We start from the raw sequence: 19,973 nt of genomic DNA on the forward strand, positions 1-19,973 counted from the left end.
ATGTGAGTAATGGCATTGAAATTTAAGTGGATATTGATGCATACAGACAGGTGGGATGAATGAGAGTAATGGCATTCAAAATTCAAGTGGACATTGATGCATACAGACAGGTGGAATAAATGTGAGCAATGGAATTGAAAATTTAAGTGGACATGCATGCATACAGACTAGTGGGATAAATGTGAGTAATGGTGTTAAAAATTTATGTGGAAATGCATGCATAAAGACAGGTGGGATAAATGTGAATAATGGAATTGAAAAGTTAAGTGGAATTGTATGCATTGTTAAGACTAGATTTTAAAATATAATAAAAAGGAAGTGAAACAGACAAATCAAGTAAAATTCAACAAACAATTTATTTCCATATAATACAAAGTCAAATTTCATAAGACATTTAGAGTATTGTGAATTAAATCCCAAATAATCATAAATGTCATATCAAAAGTTCAAAAGAACAGAATATTCCAAATGATTTTAAATAGTCTGATGTACCACAATGATGCAACCCAGAATGTCTTTGAATCAGTTCTTAATTATCCCAAGATAATATTTTAGTCCAAAAGTCAATGAACACTTTGTAATTCTAATGACTAATTTAATTAAATAATTTGTTTCTTATTATATCTGAACACAACTAGAAATTATTCCAAAGACTGGTCTTAAAACAGGAATGAAAAATCTTTTCAACAAACCTCTATATATAAATATTTCACTTGACTTGCAACACTATAGTATATTCTGGAAAACTAATAGAAAATTCCACTAATTCTTAAGGAAGGTTAGACCTTAAACTTAAACTTAAATATGCATCTTGTTTACTACTTATAATCATGACAAAAGACAGGTAGGCAAAACTTAACACTCTTAATCATGAACATGACAAAAGTCAGGTACACAAAATAAATTAAATATACATAACAGTATAAAGACAAGTATGATGAATGTGAGAAATGGTATTGAAAATTTAAGTGGACTTTATGCATACAGACAGGTAAGATAAATGTGAGAAATTGATTGAAAATTAGGGTGGACATGTATGCATATAGACAGAATACCTGATTTCTGATATAGAAGCTTTGTCTAATGTTTCCAGTGAAAGAATAGCATTTTGCAGTGCTGGCATGACAGAGGCCAAGTCCTTTTGACATTCCTGAAATAAATATGTATTTTTGAACTTATGAGTTCATTTTTCTTGCAAATTTTTATTCAGGGACTTAAACTGTACAGAAAAGGTTTAGATCTGAGTATTACTTTTGTATGAATAAATAAGCAATAACAAAAGGCATAAAACATGCAATGGATTTCAAGTTCACTGTTCTTGTAGATGTCGCTTTTAATTACAAATCCATATACTACCTTGGTTGTCTTTTTACCAAGTTTGAATCAAAAATAAAGATTGGACATGAGTTGTTAGTGAGCAGAAGTTCGTACAATACCCTTCCCATGGCATAAGCCACTACACAAACCACTATTCTTAGGCAATGCTGAATAACCCTGAGCAAAATAGTTAAGTGAGTGAGAAATTTTTTAAAGCGATTCATTATTGGTACCAGATATTTTTATCCCAAGATACATATACAGTATATTGCAACTTTCCTGGCAAACACAGAATCTGAGATAGCAAATAATTTTCAGGCAATGGAAAGTAAGTCACAGCTGCTCAATTTAGGTGTGTGATACACCTAACTCCCAAGATGTACCCACACTGCAAGTTTTGTCATAACATGTGGATTAAAGAACAGTTACTAGGCAAACATGACACAGAGACAGACACAATGGATAGGCAAAACAATTTCCCGTATACACATCACTTCTTAAAACTGGAGTAGATGATATGCACAAAACACAACACATATCAGGAAATCATTGTCATGAATGTTATTTAAGTCACTGATTGTAAAGTAGGTCTTTTACAAGCTCTTCTATATTTTTGGAGACTGAGTTAAATTGATGCTTGATAAATTTCACTTACATTAGCATAGTCCTGGACTATTTTGGTTTCCTTCTTCATAATTTCCTCTTCATGTTCTACTATGGCACGAACCTGGTTGACAGCCTCTGTGTCCTTTTGCAGTTGCTCTAAAAGCACCTCAGTGTCCTACAGAAGATTACAGTTATCTAACATTTTATTACATACAAAACAACTAAATGTAATCCCAAATATGGTTAAGCAAGAGGCACTCGTAATTGTCAAAATTAAGACAAATATGGATTATTTGCTTTTTGAGCATAATTTTAACAGAAAAAATTTAAACACAAAGATTTTATTATTAAAGACATGAATGTGTAATGCAATTTCATTTTTTTTAAAAAGGAAATATTTTTACTTCTTGCAAAAGCTATGCTTTTTTATAGTTTTACAATACAATATGGAAAGAGTATTTTTTTATGAATGCAGTAGTTTAATCATAAATACCAATTAAATAAAAAAAAATTATCAAGTGAAATTTGTTTTTTAGTTCTATTTTTAAGACAGATTTAAGTGTAATCATCATAAATGCAATATATCCTCTTGTATATAAATGTAAAATGTGTCTACCTACCATAACAGTTATGTCTACTAGTGTTTCTCTGAGGACCTAATGAAGTGTTGTCTATGTTTTAATATCTGACTTGCAGAAGAATTTGTTCTATTGTTAAATGCTGATGTCCTTATATTATCATATTAATTGCATCTTTTGTATCAAATAATAGGGGTGGAATAAAAAAAAAGCTAAAAGGCATGCAAATTCTACATGCGTAAGAATTAGCAGCCCTTGTCACATGTCTGGGGCACTCATTTCAATTAATCAATCGAACATTGTAATAAATAATACCGTGTATGAATTATAATTCAACTACCTTCAATTAACCTAATCAATCATAAATGTGATCAAAGAGAGCAAGGCAACCAAGTCAAATGACCATTTCATAAAAAAAATAGCTTTGTTTCACTGATATGAGTTTCAGAGAATTCCTGAATTGGCACTTAGAGATATCCTCAAGGATGAGAAGAAATTTCACTATTACTTACAGTGAAATGCTGGCATCAATATTTTACTAATGGAACAATACAAAAATTGAGTTTTGACATAGCTGTTTCACGAAATAAAGTTGCTAAGTCTTTAAAAAAGGAAATCTTGTTTGGTGGTAAATCAACCCTGCCTCATGACTCCCTGCTTTTCATGTAGTTATCACACACCAAGCAGGGAACCAGACTAATCAACAACAAGAAAAAGTATTGATATAATACACAAATGTTTTCACGTACATGTGAAGGTTGTTGAAACCAATTAGAATAATGTTAACGATCTTTCTGATCTTGGGCGTATTGAAAATAAATGTAATTTATAGAGCATAATGAACAACTTCATTAAAAAAAGTACTTTATTGACAATTATCCTCAGCACAATTTTAAAATTAGTATTCAGTCATTAAACTGCCCAGTCCCTCCCACCCACATTTTTTTTTAATGTCTAAAGTACAAGTCAAACAGGTCATGTAGGCATTCAGCACTGACTATTTCAGTAATGACTATTTCAGTCATTTTTTAAATTTGATTCTGCATACCTTTAAGTGGCAAGTATTCACTTCATTTCGATTCATATACATCCACATTCTTTTGGAAGGTCATTATTTAGATGCCCCGAGAGGTGCATATGGCAAAATCAATGATAATGTAAGTAGACATTTTTGGACAAAGTGAACCTAACGGTGTGATCCAGTACCATCAGGATTGAATGTCATGCACTGTGATGTCACAATGAAAGCTATGCATATTGGTAAACAATTTCGTACTACCCTTGATTGTGACAATTCCACTCAATGCACTCTTATTTTGACCCAAATTTAATATATGGTTACTATTGTAAAAGTCAATAGCAACACATAATTTTCTTCTGGAAGTTTCTTGGTGACGCTTAAGGTGCAGAGCATTCAACAATCAGAATTGAATAGACTTTGGTTAATGAAAATTAGTGTTAAATTTTAAAAGAACAATTTATATTTAATTTAAAATGAGTAAATGTGCATACATGACCAGTGTGACTTGTACTATAGCAGAGATGGCGTCACTTCTTCTTTTTGGGAGGTCCCTCAGTAACTTGTACCCTTGCTTATAGTGCAACATATGTTTTTGGACACCGTTGTGCAAGAGTTAACGATGGAGAGGTGTACATAGATAAATGAAATGCAAATATTATTATGATTCGAAGATTCAAAAGATGTAACATAATTTATTTTCAATATGAATGTTTGATTTTACTATGTACCATATATACTCATGTATAAGCCCATTTATGTATAAGCCGACCCCCTAACTGATCAGGTATAAACACTAAATAAAAAGTGCATGACCTGCGTGTAAGTCGACCCACAACTCCAAGGCATCTCAAGATGCATGAAGTAAGTTCTAAATACATTTATTTAGGCAAACTTATATTTTTAAAAAATACATGTATACTTATCTCGAGGTTGGCATGCATGATTATTAAAAGCAAATGGTATAAACTTGTTTGAAAAGTAATTTATTTAATTTTCTGTTTTCTTATTGTTTCTGCCTAATTTATATTTGTGTATAATTTGATGGAATGATGAAAAGAATTTAGCAATCGTGAGTTACTGTAACACTACCTCTCCCTTTTGACTCAATTGTTGGATTATGCATTATTACATTGGACATTTTATATCACTGCACTGGTAATTATGTTTTTACTTTGCTTTGATATTGTAAATACCTAACTCATTAAAATGTAATCCCAGTATAACAACACAATGAACAACAGTACAGTTTGATTCAATGCTCGCAATTAGGCTACTGAATGTATTTACATGATGGTGCCACTGCATGTACATTGTAGGTTTGATTACATGCTGAATTAAGTACATCTCTTGAAGTCAAATCATGGGCACAATTGCACTAAACTTTAATGATATCTCCAAAATATAATAATGAAGTTTCAGAAATAATGCTTTGAAAATTATGCTAATACCGTAAAAGCTGAGTTGCAGTTTGCTTTGATGTAAGTGACCTTACATCATAGCTGTCAATTTTCACACTGGGAGGGACAAAAAAATCCTGATTTTGGGGGCGCTCCATGCCTACCTCCTGATTTCATATCTTCTGATTTTTGCAGAAAACTCCCAATTATTACAATATGTCTTCAATTTTCATTTCTTCTAAACAAGAAAAGTCCTACATGTTCTTTTGCATCACCTGTGAATTATTGTTGTGACGAAATAATTACTTTACAAAAAGAATTCACTTCTTCACTAAACAGAATGTTAAGTTTAAAAATTATTGTTTCCCTGTCCAAAGATTTTTAGCCATTACAGTAGTCAACAAAAAGTCCTAAAAACTGTCAAATTTAGATATTGGCCCATAGATAAGCCAACCCCCATCTTCCAGGCCTTTATATTTTCCTAAATTATTCGGCTTATATGAGAGTATATACGGTAAATCTTTTCACCAATATTACATACATATTTCTTGCAACCCATTTCCAAATTAAGACTATCTCAATAAAAAATGCATTAGATCAATCCTGTTCTTTTTTTAGGAACAAACTTATTTACTGATATAAAATATCTTCCAATACATATTATTTTGGACTGGTCTGATCAGTGGTCTGTAGGGATTTTAATGTACTTAAATATTTGCTGTACTTCTTGGGTAATGGAGAAAAAGGCTGTCAATATATTTGCAATAAAACAAGCAGTATTTGATCTTATTATGAAGAATTGTAACAATTTATATTGCAGTGGAAGGCTTATCATGTGATATCATCAATAAAATATTAATTTAACCCATTTTATATTTTATTAAGTGATATCATCAATATAGTGTTAATTTAACCCATTTTATATTTTATCATGTGATATCATCAATAAAATATTAATTTAACCCATTTTATATTTTATCATGTGATATCATCAATAAATTATTAATTTAACCCATTTTATATTTTATCATGTGATATCATCAATATAATGTTAATTTAACCCATTTTATATTTTATCATGTAATATCATCAATAAAATATTAATTTAACCCATTTTATATTTTATCATGTGATATCATCAATATAATGTTAATTTAACCCATTTTATATTTTATCATGTGATATCATCAATAAAATATTAATTTAACCCATTTTATATTTTATCATGTGATATCATCAATATAATGTTAATTTAACCCATTTTATATTTTATCATGTGATATCATCAATAAAATATTAATTTAACCCATTTTATATTTTATCATGTGATATCATCAATATAATGTTAATTTAACCCATTTTATATTTTATCATGTGATATCATCAATAAAATATTAATTTAACCCATTTTATATTTTATCATGTGATATAATCAATATAATGTTAATTTAACCCATTTTATATTTTATCATGTGATATCATCAATATAATGTTAATTCAACAAATCTTATATTTTTCATATTTAGTTAATGAAACATCATGTCATGACATCACACAAGAGAAGTACATCATATTGTAATATCATTAGTTTAATGCATAATGCTAAAACATTTCAACTTAAATTGTTTTAAAAACTTCAAACAATGCAAGTTTTAAATAATTATTGATAAGGTCAAATATTTCTTCATGTTATTGACAGAATCTCAATATGAATTGTATAAACTTCTTGATTTTATTTCAATCTTCTGTTCATCAAGGCTTGCTAAAAAGTGAAATTAATTCAACTTTTTAACAATTTCATATATTAATTTGAATTTTATTAAACTTCCTCAATTATGCCATACTCCTGATCATCGAGGTGTGTACAAGGTAGACATTATTCAACTTGTTTCATATAATTTTAAAATTTCTTAATAAATCATAACTCTTCCACCTTTTGTTTTTCCTCTATCTTTGGACCAAGTGTGCCCAACTCTTCCTTCATTGTAGCAACAAATGTGTTGGCCTCTGAGAGTCTAAAGAGCCCATTGAGTAGACGATTTCTGAAAAATAAAAGTACAGAAAAATATAACTCTGTCCACTTGGCATAGATGATCTGTCATTATGATGCAGCTCAAAAGCAAAGTTCAAAGTGAAACAGGAACCATAACTCTAACAAATACAACCAGAATGTAGCTAAAGGCAAACCTGACCTACTGAATTCACCCAAAATAGTCAGACCCTCCAATTTTCCAGGTGCCATATTTTAAAACTTTCTGATAATTTTAAATAGTACCAAATAGGGGTGAAATGATACACTTGTGCTACATATCAATATTGTTACGTGTTTAGGATCTTATAAAAGTAACAACAAAAGAGTGAAGACAACAAGCTTTGTAAAATTTAACAAATAATTTATTTCCCTAGAAAAACAAGCTAAAAATGAGAAAAAGGACTTAAGGTTTTACAAATCAAATCCAAAATAATCCAAGAATTAAAAAATAGGAGTAATAGTAATAAAAAGTCCTAATGAAACTGAGTTTGAATCCTGATGAAATCCAAAATGGAAAGCAATGACGCATGCTGTGGTCATTGTCATACTTATGTGTCAACAGTTCTTTTTTGAATCACAGAAAATGATATTCCAGTGTTTTGAATTCTGTATAATATTCAATAAATGTCCTTGCCCAAGTATTTCTAGGGAAAACAAACTTGAAATCCAAATAAATTGAAGAAAACAAAATAATTAGCCCAAAACTGGTCACAACATAAAACACCTGGACTTTTCCAGTGTTAAGGCAGAATGACTACTATTTCTTAAAACATCAACAATAAATCTAGCTACAATGCAAAATAGATGCCCAGATGTGGGTCAATGCTCTGGAAAAACCTAATTGATACATGTTATTTAACACAGAGTCCAAGTACGGCCCTGATTCTACTTAATGAATTCTGAGAGAGAATTAAAAAAAAAAAGTTATTTACTACAAACTATCACTGGTTCTGAATCAAGGTCAGGTTCTAGGCCAGCATTAGATACATTGTTTCTATAAAGTAATGGAATACAAAAAAAAATAAACTTACAAACAAACAATTAAATCAAATATAAATTAAATCAAATATACATGTGTGTGTGATTTGGATTTTTAACATAGCTTTAAAAAAATTTCAGTCATATTGCTACGATGTCTGCAGTGTGGCAGTTTATAGTGATGTCTAGCACTGGGGCATCATGTCACAGACATGTAGGATGATGTCCCACCCAGTTACATTATCCTGACACCAGGCCGACCAGTTCTAACACTAACCTCGTAATGATGAGCACCAAGCGAGAAAGCTGCTAGTACCATTTTTGTAAGTCTCTGGTATGACTCGGCCAGGGTTCAAACCCACAACCTCATGCTTCCGAGGCAAACGTTCTAACCACTAGGCCACCAGAGCAGTCAAATATACATAACGATATGAATCACAATATACAGCCAATACAATACAATACATTATTGGTATACATATGAACTTGACAGTCTCTATCTTTAGAAGGTCAGTCAGTGGTTGGTTATGCCCTTTTATGATCCTGACATACTGATTGTATTTCCAGTATGCAGATTACTGACAGACAATTGGGCATATACTTAGCATCTATATATGTCATTGTCATCCATGACAAGATAACAAAAATAGTTTCAAACAAACTACCTGTCAGTTGCCAATGATTTGTATTCATTGTTTTTAACCATTAAAGACTCCTCCATTACAACCAGATGCATGAATCAATTTGGCCACCATGCCCTTTCTTTTGCACTACAATTTCATTCAAGGAAAATCTCATCTAGAACAAGTTGTTGTTGTTGTTGTTGTTGCAGGGTTTAACACCATTTTTCAGCACAATATAGGCTATACATGGCTGCTAGTATAAATGGTGGAGGAAGAACCTGGAAAAACCAAGGTAAGAACCACTGACCCATGAAAAGCTACTGGCAAGCTTTCTCACATACCCACATTGGCTGAACCTGAGAATCGAGCCTGTGCAGACAGAGGTGAGATGGCAGTGATCAGTAATGGCGAGTGCTTTATACCACTCGGCCACTTGGGGTCCCTCTAGAACAAGTCTGGGCATAGGAGTGAGTCTGTACTTACCACAGATACAGGCACTTTTTTTAATAGGTAATAATGAAAACTACTGATAATACCCACTCCCATACTAAATAAGAAAAAATTAAACATTTTTGCAAGCTAACAAACTTGTATTGTTTGAAATCTGCCCCCCCCCCACCGATTCTGAGCTATTATTAATAAATTAATAATCTTGTCGGCATGTTCAGTCACTAATTAAATATCTCAACATAAGAGGACACATTCAAATTTTTGTTCTTTATGGATGATTTTAATTACTTTACCAATCAACGACCACTTTCACGTGAAGTTTCTTGGAAGCTTTACCAATGCTTCCTGTGTGTCATGCAGGGTGTAAGTTTACCAATCAATCAATGACCACTTTCATCACTTTCATGCAAAGTCACTCTAAAGTTTTGCCAATACTTCCTGTGTGTCATGCAGGGAATAAGTTTACCAATCAATTAATGGCCACTTTCATGCAAAGTTTGTGTCTGAAAAATGCAAATGAATGTAAATTATGAAATGTTCAACCAGTACTCAAAACCTGGTGATTGAGTAATAAACTGAACTAAATTTGGTCTTTGTAATGTAAAGCATTACACCATATTTTATTTCAATCCATGAAGTTCTTCAAAAGTTGCTCAGCAGAAATTGAAGTGGAAAGTCAAATGGGGGTCATAACTAGAATTTAACTGGAAAATGGTGAAAGTCTCACCTGGCCTAGGTCTCCTAAATTAAAAGTCTCATAACAAAATAAGTCTTTTGAAAGTTAGCCAGCAGAAATAAAGTTCAATCCATTAAGTTCTTTGAAAGTTAGCAAGCAAAACTAAAATTCACAACAGACAGGACTGGATATGGGTTATATGAGATGATGTGATGGAATGACACTAAATGCAATTCCAAAGATATGACTGCAGCAGGAAAAAAAACTTGTGTTCAATTACTTTCTGAGAGTTTTTTCTTACCTCGAAAACGTTCTCCAGAAATTTTCAAGCATAGCTTCTATCCTTTCACTGTTGAAAGTTTTAAAATGACTGTAGGCATGGTAAACATTAAAACTTTACTATCAGACAACAAAACCAAAGTCACTGTTCCTATTCTCTTTATAAAAAGAAGTATCTACCTTTCTGACTAATGTGGCAGGATTTTTATTATCATATAGTCAAAAAGTCAGAATACAGGTGTTGAAAAATATCGGAAAATCCGCTCATCCCCTGTCAAGCAAGTATTACAAATGTTTCATCATCCAGAATAAACTCAGTGTGATTTAACAGAAATGAGCTAAATTTGGTCAAGTGAAAAGGTGTTTTCTTGAACCTCCTGACACCAGTTGTAAATATTTACAGATTGAAACCAGTGTACTCTCCCCTTGGAAATCATTCATTAGCACTGAAGAGTGACAGTGAAGCATCTGTACAAGCTTGATATAAAAAAAAATGGAAAACAAACCTTTGGTAGAAGAGAATGGACTTTCAATGAATAAAGTCTGCAATATTCTCAAATAATATCTTTTTCATGACAGAGAAACATTGGAGACGTCAGCACCTACCCAACCAAGTGAGTAATTATTGGGTGAGTGCTTGGAAAATTCACTTGACTTCCTGAAATTTTCACTTGTCTTTTTCCAGCTGTGCTAATGAATTTTCTGTCCCTGAAATATACCTTCTGTTATGCAAAAAAACACTTGTATTCGATCAGAAATCAATAAAGAATCTAAAACATCTGGTCATGAATTTAAAATCAAGGATGATTCATATAAGAAGAAACTACACTCCTCTAGGCAAGTGAAAAATAGAATGGCTAGCTAATATTTTCAACCAACCATACATACTTGCTTACAAGTCGAGTCCAACTGGAAACTGTACAGAACAATAATTGCCATCATATCACGTGCTATCAGATCTGTGTCTACATAGTTTGTAAGGACTGATCAGTAAAACAAATAACAATGACCATGATCTGCCTGTGCATTATACAATGGCAAATCAGGATCAATGAAGGCATGAGTGTTTGAATAGCTTGCATTCCACTGACATGAATTAATGTAAAAGTTTGGCTTGATTTTTTAAAATTGTCGTGTTTATACCACTATTAAAGCAGAAATGCTATATGATAGCAAAGGAAAAAAACTAAATGTGGTGTGAAACCACTGACTGGTATTCATTTACTAACTTATTATCCATGAAGACAGTCTTGTTTTCCTTGAGAAGTCTGGAGTACAGCTTGATAAACTCCATGTAACTGCTGGGTGTTGAGTAGTAATGGCGTCTCATCTCTGCCCAATACTTTGTTGACATCTTATGTATGGTCTCGTGGAAGTTCACACACACCTGGCCTACATTCTTTTTCAGTTCCTGCAGCCACAAGATTATAAACTTGTACACAATAAGATCATCCACTCTGCCTAAATAAAATCAGCATTAAAGGTGATACATTTTCTTTCTATAAAAAGGTACACGTGATTACCTCTTATAAAACTTATTTGTATAGTTCATTGTTATTATGTAAACTTGGAAAATGTTTAAAGCAAACAAGATTATAAAAGGTGCATAATGAATGTGTGCACCCATGTATTCTAAATCTTGAAAATACTAAATCCAGAATTTTCTGGCAGTTAAGTCTGAACAGATTCCAGGTCATAATTCAAGATAAAGAACTACAAATTTTGTTAGCTGTCAATGCATTTGTTGCTTTGAAACATTATTAAGAATTATTCTATACTTTTCTTACAATGTGAGTATGCAGGTAACACTAAAAACAATAAAAAGTATCCCAATTTCTTACAAAGGAAGTATCATTGTAGCATTACAAACAATAAAAAATATTCCAATTTCTTACAATTTAAGTATGCATATAGCATTAAAAACAATAAAACGTATTCCAGTTTCTAACAATCTAAGTATGCAGGTAGGATAAAACAATAAAAAGTGTTCCAATTTCTTACAATGGAAGTATGCACGTAGCATTAAAAACAATAAAAAGTATTCCAGTTTCTTACAATGTAAGTATGCATTAAGCATTAAAAACAATAAAAAGTATTCTAGTTTCTTGTAATCTAAGTATGCAGGTAGGAATAAAACAATAAAAATCAGTCCAGTTTCTTACAATGTAAGTATGCAGGTAGGATTAAAAACAAGAAAATGTGTTCCAATTTCTTACAATGTAAGTATGCATGTAGCATTAAAAACAATAAAAAGTATTCCAGTTTCTTACAATCAAAGTATGCAGGTAGGATTAAAACAATAAAAGGTGTTCCAATTTCTTACAATGGAAGTATGCATGTAGCATTAAAAACAATAAAAAGCATTCCAATTTCTTACAATGTAAGTATGCAGGTAGGAATAAAACAATAAAAAGCATTCCAATTTCTTACAATTAAGGTATGCAGGTAGGACTAAAACAATAAAAAGTGTTCCAATTTCTTATAATTTAAGTATGCAGGTAACACTAAAAGCAATAAAAAGTGTTCTAATTTATGGAGCTGGGTGAAAAGGTGTACTTATTTTCTTAAAGGTAAATTTGAAGATAAGAAGATTCAAAAGTTGTCACTGACTGATTGATTAACTAATTGATTGAAGCAAATACCTGCTAGGCAACAGTGACTGCATTATCAAAATAGCATCTGCTTTTTATATTTTACTCCTATATTGGGATCCAAAATAAAATCTTTCTGCTTTTCATATTTTACCACTATATCTGTATCCTTGTCTGCAATAAATTCAGCATTCTCGAAGAACACCTGTGAAACACTAAGCATTGCTTCATTATCCCACTCATCATACCAATCTATTGTGCAACAATTAATTAGTGCTGGATTCATCCGGCATCGCTGACGGAACTTCCCACCTGCTGGACTCATTGTCAGCACCACATGTAAATTTTTACGAACACGTGAGATGAAGAATTGGTATATTGCAACCCTGGTATCAGGAATGTCAGCCTGTGCTGCTGCCTGTTTTAGGTCCATCATGATACCATCCTGTTCCTCCTGGTCAAACAAATCAGGTACTTCACCTGAGTTCAGAATGCAGTTGATATCCTCAAGAAACGATTCCTTGAAAAATAAAGATATTTTCAATATATAAAATAGGATCAAGATATCAAAAACATCTTGTATTAATTTTCAAAAGTTGATATCATTCATTATATCTCTGCAATGAAGTAAAAAATTCTTGACGTAAACAATAGAGAAAATGTTGTAAAAACAACTCCTTTTGGGCACAAACCCATTAAATTCCCATTCAAACTCTAATTAAGAGGGTAAAAAAATATTTTCCTGATCCTGTCCTCTCTTATATTTTAATTTGGACAAACTTACTATAATCCAATCTTCAATTTCCTTTAATATCAACAATTCTGATATAAATAATTTGAGTAGCATGTCTTCTATCTTACCTTTCTAAAGGATTCAACACTGCCACAGTCATGACAGGACCCAAAAATAATTTAATCAAGAAACTCAAGCTCAAAGTCAAATATTCCAATGATCTCTGACTTGAATTAAAATTAGGCTAGAATCAGAAGCCTTTGTAATCTTCTTAACTTGAATTAGAATCAGGCTACAATCATGAATTAGAATTAGACTAGAATCAGAGGCCTTTGTAATTTCCTAAACTTTAATTAGTATTTGGCAGGAAATTAACATCGTTTTTAATTTCTTAGCTTGAATTAGAATTAGGCTAAAATAAGAGGCCTTTGTAATTTCCTAAAGTTTAATTAGTACTAGGCTAAAATTAGAAGCCTTTTTAATTTCTTAACTTGAATTAGAATTAGGCTAGAATCAGCAGTCTTTGTAATTTCTTAATTTCAATTAAAATTGAAATTAGATTATTATCAGAGGCCTTTGTAATTTCTTAATTTCAATTAAAATTAAAATTAGATTATTATCAAAGGCCTTTGTAATTTCTTAATTCGAGTTAGATTTGAATCAGAGGCCTTTGTAATTTCTTAATCTGAATTAGAATTAGCTTAGAATCAGGTCTTTATAATTCTCAATTTGAATTAAAATTAGGCTAGAATCAGAGGCCTTTGTAATTTCTTAATTTGAGTTAAGGCTACAATCTAAGGCCTTTGTAATTTTCTTAACTTTAATTAGAATTAGGCTAGAAGTAGAGGACTTCATAGTAAAACAAAACTGAATTATAAGAAGGCTACAATCAGAGGCCTTTGTAGTTTTAAGAAAGGTGAATTAGAATAAGGCTACAATCCAAGGCCTTTGCAATATTTTAGCTTGGATCCTTCATACTGAATGCTATATTTTTCTGGTCTGGATAAGCCCTAAGTATCACATTTGAATTTGACTTTTCCACCTTCAGCTTGAGTTTATGCTCAAAACATCCCAAGAATATGGTGCCATAATTCAAATCAACAGTCATCTGATCATCTTAATTAAATTAAATTTAAAAAATATCTTATATTTAGATAAATAAGGGTCGAAAAATAGGAAACAATTATAGTATTGTATGCATTTTATTGTACTAAATTTCATTAAATACAGAAGGGCCACTTAGATAAGCATCAGATACAGTACCGTGTCACCAAATGCCAATAGAGTAATGGCTGAAATATTTCAAAATTCATCAAACTTGCACAGGTTGAAGATCACAGATTATTTGTGGCAAATGCATAAAAAATTGTATGTTGCTGAAACTAAATGACAATATTATTGAGGTTTCATTGGAATTCTGAAGCAGTTAGCCAGCATGGCTGATTTATGGCAGGTTGTAAATTTCTAATATTTCTCAAGGTGTATATATATTTTGTTGACTTTATCATTTTCTTTCATTATTATGTTTTTGTGATGCTTAAAATTGAATAAACAGTATTATTTTTCATTATTCAAAAATATACATGTGATATTTTCAGATCACCATATCATTATATTGAAAAAGATTCTGTGACACTTGAATGAATTCTTTGAGATTAGATTTTTTTTCAATGTCATCTATGTGTACTGATACTAAATGCTAACAAGTCCTCCTTTGGGCATGCAACATGATTATAAGTAGCTGATTGTGTGGAAAAATCAATGAAAGGAAACCAGCTACATTTTTTCTGTAGGTTTACTGAAACATGCAACTTTTATTATGAAAACACTTTAAAAGAATGTCCTTTTGGTTCAAAATATCACCAGGAAATAATCTTAGCACAATAAATTTAATATTCTTTAAGAAATGTAACACAAGGAATAAGAATTTAAGATGATCCAAAATTCTGTAAAATATCTTAACATACTCAAAAATCACAGAACTGGTATTAAACGCACTGAATCATCTAAAGATGAATATCTCCCCAACAAACAACATTACATTGATGGAGTAATAATGTAATTATCACATCATTTTGATCTGCAGTGAAGGATGATTTTACACTAACAAAGAAACTTAAGGCTACACTGCTTCTAAATTAAGAGGTGGATGAACTTAAACTTAAAACAAACCTTGACAATGTCAGAATCTGTCAGAAGGAACACAATGCTATCCCCCTGTACACCAGCACTTAGGAAAACTCGTTTTAGGTCATCACGGAAATCACTGGTACTGTAGCCACGGTGCAAAGTTAGTTTGAACAGCTCACAGCCGGCGATGAAACTTGATAGTTGTGCCACTGTGGACTTACCATTACCATCCAAACCAACCTGACAATGCAAAGAGAGTATGTATGTATGTATGTATGTATGTATGTATGTATGTATGTATGAATGTATATATGTAAACATAAGCATGAAGTCTTACATGATAAAATATGAAAAGGTAAGGATGTTCAAACGCTATACAAGGTACATAAGCATAAGATAACGGTAAAAAAGAAGAAAAAAACAGATTAATAAAATCTTTAAATTACTTAAAGTCAATGTTTGTGTTTTAAATAACGCAATCTTTTCAAAGGTCAAAGCTTTTCTCTGGTAGTACATCATAAAGTTTTTAATTGTGTTACAATAAAAACTTGTCTATCTCAATGGATGGATGATTACACACATGAGAATAATGTTTGTCACTATCAGTGATCAAAGTTCACCTTTAAGGAAGTATGCATGGGTAATGTATCAGTACGTGTGCCCTATATGCAAGTGATGCAATACCATTCCATTTCTGCCATTTGTTTTATATGAGAGGTGACATTCTTTGATAATGAGTTTAATGTTATGAAGCTTGTTTTTGGAGTTTTATTCCAGATATTTTGCCAATTTACCAATTTCTGTTAATATTTGAAGCTGGTTATTGAGATATTTCATTCAGAAACTTAATTTGCCCTCTCATTACTCTTACTACCAATGTGACCAGGCAGCAACTGTAAAGAATCCTTCTTCTTCCAGATTTTGAGTAAATCATTTTTCTGTAAGATCTGGGATATTAATGAGTTGTCAAATGTGAGGTTTTGCAAGGTTCCAGTTTAGAAAGGAATCAGAAAAGAAGATGAAATTTAGTTTTTGTGGTAAATATGGAAGCTTTATAAAGTAACTGGTATGCTCTGAAATCTGTTTCCCATGACTCATATTAAATCCAGGCTTGTAACATTTACCATTGAGGTATCTAAAATATGGAAGGAAGCTAGTTTACAGTCAAGAATAAGTACTAAAAATTATGTCCTCTCTACAACAGGAATAGGAAAATTATCAAGGTTGAGTTTTGGAGCATCAATACTTTTTATGTATTCAGCAGAAAAATTAACAGAAACGGTTTTCAATTTGAAATTTGAACCAGCTTCTTGTGATCATTTCTGAACTCAGTTTAAGTATATCTGAAGTGGACCTTCTACAGTATGCACTCTCTTCATTCTATAGCAGATCAAGAAGTCATCAACATAATAAGAAGTCAGTTAATGTATTGGGGCATGTGTTGTTAATTCTGAAGCTGACAATAAGCTGCTTTGAAATGTACACCAATATCATGAGGAATGCTTTCAGAAAGGGTGGTACCTACATTAATTATAACTTTCAGAAAGGCTGGTACCTACATTAATTATACCGTTCAGAAAGGGTGGTACGTACATTAATGATAGCTTTCAGAAAGGGTGGTACCTATATTAATCATAGCTTTCAGAAAGAGTGGTACCTACATTAATTATAGCTTTCAGAAAGGGTGGTACCTATATTAATTATAGCTTTCAGAAAGGGTGGTACCTACATAAATTATAGCTTTCAGAAAGGTTGGTACCTACATTAATTATAGAGCTTTCAGAAGGGGTGGTACCTACATTAATTATAGCTTTCAGAAGGGGTGGTACCTACATTAATTATAGCTTTCAGAAGGGGTGGTACCTACATTAATTATAGCTTTCAGAAAGGGTGGTACCTACAAAAATTATAGCTTTCAGAAACGTTGGTACCTACATTAATTATAGCTTTCAGAAAGGGTGGTACCTACATTAATCATAGCTTTCAGAAAGGGTGGTATTACCTAAATGATAGCTCTTTGAAAGGGTGATACTTCTTTAACTCTGAAACATCTGTCTTTCCAAAAAATTTATATAAAGATAGGTAGACTCTCCCTTAGACCTAGGTTGAATAGATTATTTATTTTATGCTGTACTTCTATGTCCCTTAGAAATAGGTTATTCATTTTATGCTGTACTTATATGCCCCTTAGAAATAGGTTATTCATTTTATGATGTACTTATATGCCCCTTAGAAATAGGTTATTCATTTTATGCTGTACTTCTATTTCCCTTAGAAATAGGTTATTCATTTTATGCTGTACTTCCACATCCCTTAGACCTGGGTTAAATAGGGTATTCATTTTATGCTGTACTTCCATGTCCCTTAGAAATAGGTTATTCATTTTATGCTGTACTTCCACGTCCCTTAGACCTGGGTTAAATAGGGTATTTATTTTATGCTGTACTTCCATGTCCCTTAAACCCTGGTTGAATAGGTTATTCATTTTATGATGTACTTCTATGTCCCTTAGAAATAGGTTATTCATTTTATGCTGTACTTCTATGTCCCTTAGAAATAGGTTATTCATTTTATGCTGTACTTATATGCCCCTTAGAAATAGGTTATTCATTTTATGCTGTACTTATATGCCCCTATGAAATAGGTTATTCATTTTATGCTGTACTTATATGCCCCTTAGAAATAGGTTATTCATTTTATGCTGTACTTATATGCCCCTTAGAAATAGGTTATTCATTTTATGCTGTACTTCCACATCCCTTAGACCTGGGTTAAATAGGGTATTCATTTTATGCTGTACTTCTATGTCCCTTAGAAATAGGTTATTCATTTTATGCTGTACTTCCACGTCCCTTAGACCTGGGTTAAATAGGGTATTCATTTTATGCTGTACTTCCATGTAGTGTCATAAGCTTTCTCCAAGTCAAAAAGATGCATTTGTGTATGGAAATAAGATAAATTTATGCAGTCTTAGCTCCAAAATTTACAACAAAATACAGTCTTACATCCAAAATTTACTACAAAATACAGTCTTAAATCTAAAGTTTACTACAAAATACAGTCTTTAGTCCAATGTTTACTATAAAATACAGTCTTAAGTCCAAAGTTTACTACAAATATAGTCTTAAGTCCAAAGTTTTTACTATAGAATATAATCCAAGTTCAACAAAGGTCTTACTATGAATTTATTTCCCAAAATTCTTAAATTCCCACAAGACTGATTAATTTCAATGAACTGAATCCACAAAAAACAAGAATTTCATCATGTTTTATTGAAAATATTTTAAAATTTTAAAAAAGTATGTTGAAATAAAACTTCAAACTTTGATGGATACTCCATACCAAACATTAGAATAAAGCAATGTGTGTATAGGGGTAGGAAAATTGCAAAATGGGGACCAAAGTAAGCATACACAACAACATATTGCAGACAAACCTTGAAAACTAGGACTTCTTCAGCATCCAACAATACATTATTTTCTACAATTTCATTTTAAACAATATTATTTGGCACCAAATATTCCACTGTGTATATTCTAATGAAATCATTGAAAATAATTTATTGCTAGATACTATATTTTTTAAATTTTAAACTGAAAGATGTTTCAATGGCAAAAATGAAGAGCCCAAAGATTTCTGGGGTGAATGCCATCATAATTTAGAATGTCATGCTTCCTCTACTGTTTCCAGAAGTTAAACCATGGTGACTATGAAATTATTTTACAATGCATTGTTCCCAATGATGGTTTTGGTTTATTTTTTATTTAAGCTTTCCAGCATTATAGAGTACAGACAAATATCTGCATGTTCACATGCTGACAAATTAATATAGGACAGACATCATTTACTAACTGAAGTAGCATGGCCATCAGATTCTGAAAGAAAACTACACTGTTGTCCCTAAGCTAAAGCCTACTTTCAAATATGGTTGTAGGGGACATGATTGATGATGATGGATTCTGCCTAAATTGGGGAATAAATTATATTTATGATTATCACCTTTATATATTTCAGCTAACAATTTAATATTTGCATGACTAGACATCATAAAGTCTTTTAGTGAAAACACCAGGTCAATATGACCATTTATTCAGGATGCTGTGGTGGCCATATTGGATGTCTGAATGGCGCTGTTTTCATTTAGAACCAACCAGACATCAAAAGAAGTTTTGCAGTGAAAATGTCATGTTTAGGAAGAGTAATGATAATAAGAGTTCCAAAAGGACCGCTGTTGTGGCCACAGTGAATGTCTGAGTGGCACCATTTACATGTAAGAATAACTAGCATCACAAGAAGTCTTGCAGTGAAATTTCATGTCAAGATAATTTTCCATTTAGAAGTAGTATCAGCAACAAAATTTTAAAGATGGCAACTGTATTGGATGCTTGAGTGGTAAGATTTTCATTTAGGACCAACCAGATCCTGAGATGAATGATTGTGTAAAGTTTCATGGCAATCCTTACAGTAGTTTAGGGAGGGGCAGAGATAGCTTGTACTACTGGACAGACAGACAATGGATGACAGACAAAAGGAAATCCCATAAATCATTCTTGCATATCATC

At 31.8% G+C, this 19,973-nt stretch overlaps 1 protein-coding gene across 1 annotated transcript in view; it reads right to left on the reverse strand.

Moving 5' to 3' along the window:
- LOC149804702 (dynein axonemal heavy chain 6-like) overlaps window positions 1–19,973 on the reverse strand; it is a 393,112-nt gene that overhangs the window by 163,263 nt on the left and 209,876 nt on the right. Inside the window, exons 53-58 of the mRNA XM_089933221.1 lie at window positions 15,454–15,651; window positions 12,703–13,068; window positions 11,187–11,368; window positions 6,853–6,961; window positions 1,973–2,098; window positions 1,056–1,150 (exon numbers count right to left, since the gene is read on the reverse strand). Of these exons, the coding sequence (XP_089789347.1) occupies window positions 1,056–1,150; window positions 1,973–2,098; window positions 6,853–6,961; window positions 11,187–11,368; window positions 12,703–13,068; window positions 15,454–15,651 (1,076 nt within the window). The remainder of the gene's footprint in view (window positions 1–1,055; window positions 1,151–1,972; window positions 2,099–6,852; window positions 6,962–11,186; window positions 11,369–12,702; window positions 13,069–15,453; window positions 15,652–19,973) is intronic.

The sequence above is a fragment of the Sinohyriopsis cumingii genome, chromosome 2, assembly GCF_028554795.1.
Source record: "Sinohyriopsis cumingii isolate HCF-2022 chromosome 2, ASM2855479v2, whole genome shotgun sequence".
NCBI classification, from domain to species: Eukaryota; Metazoa; Mollusca; class Bivalvia; order Unionida; family Unionidae; genus Sinohyriopsis; species Sinohyriopsis cumingii.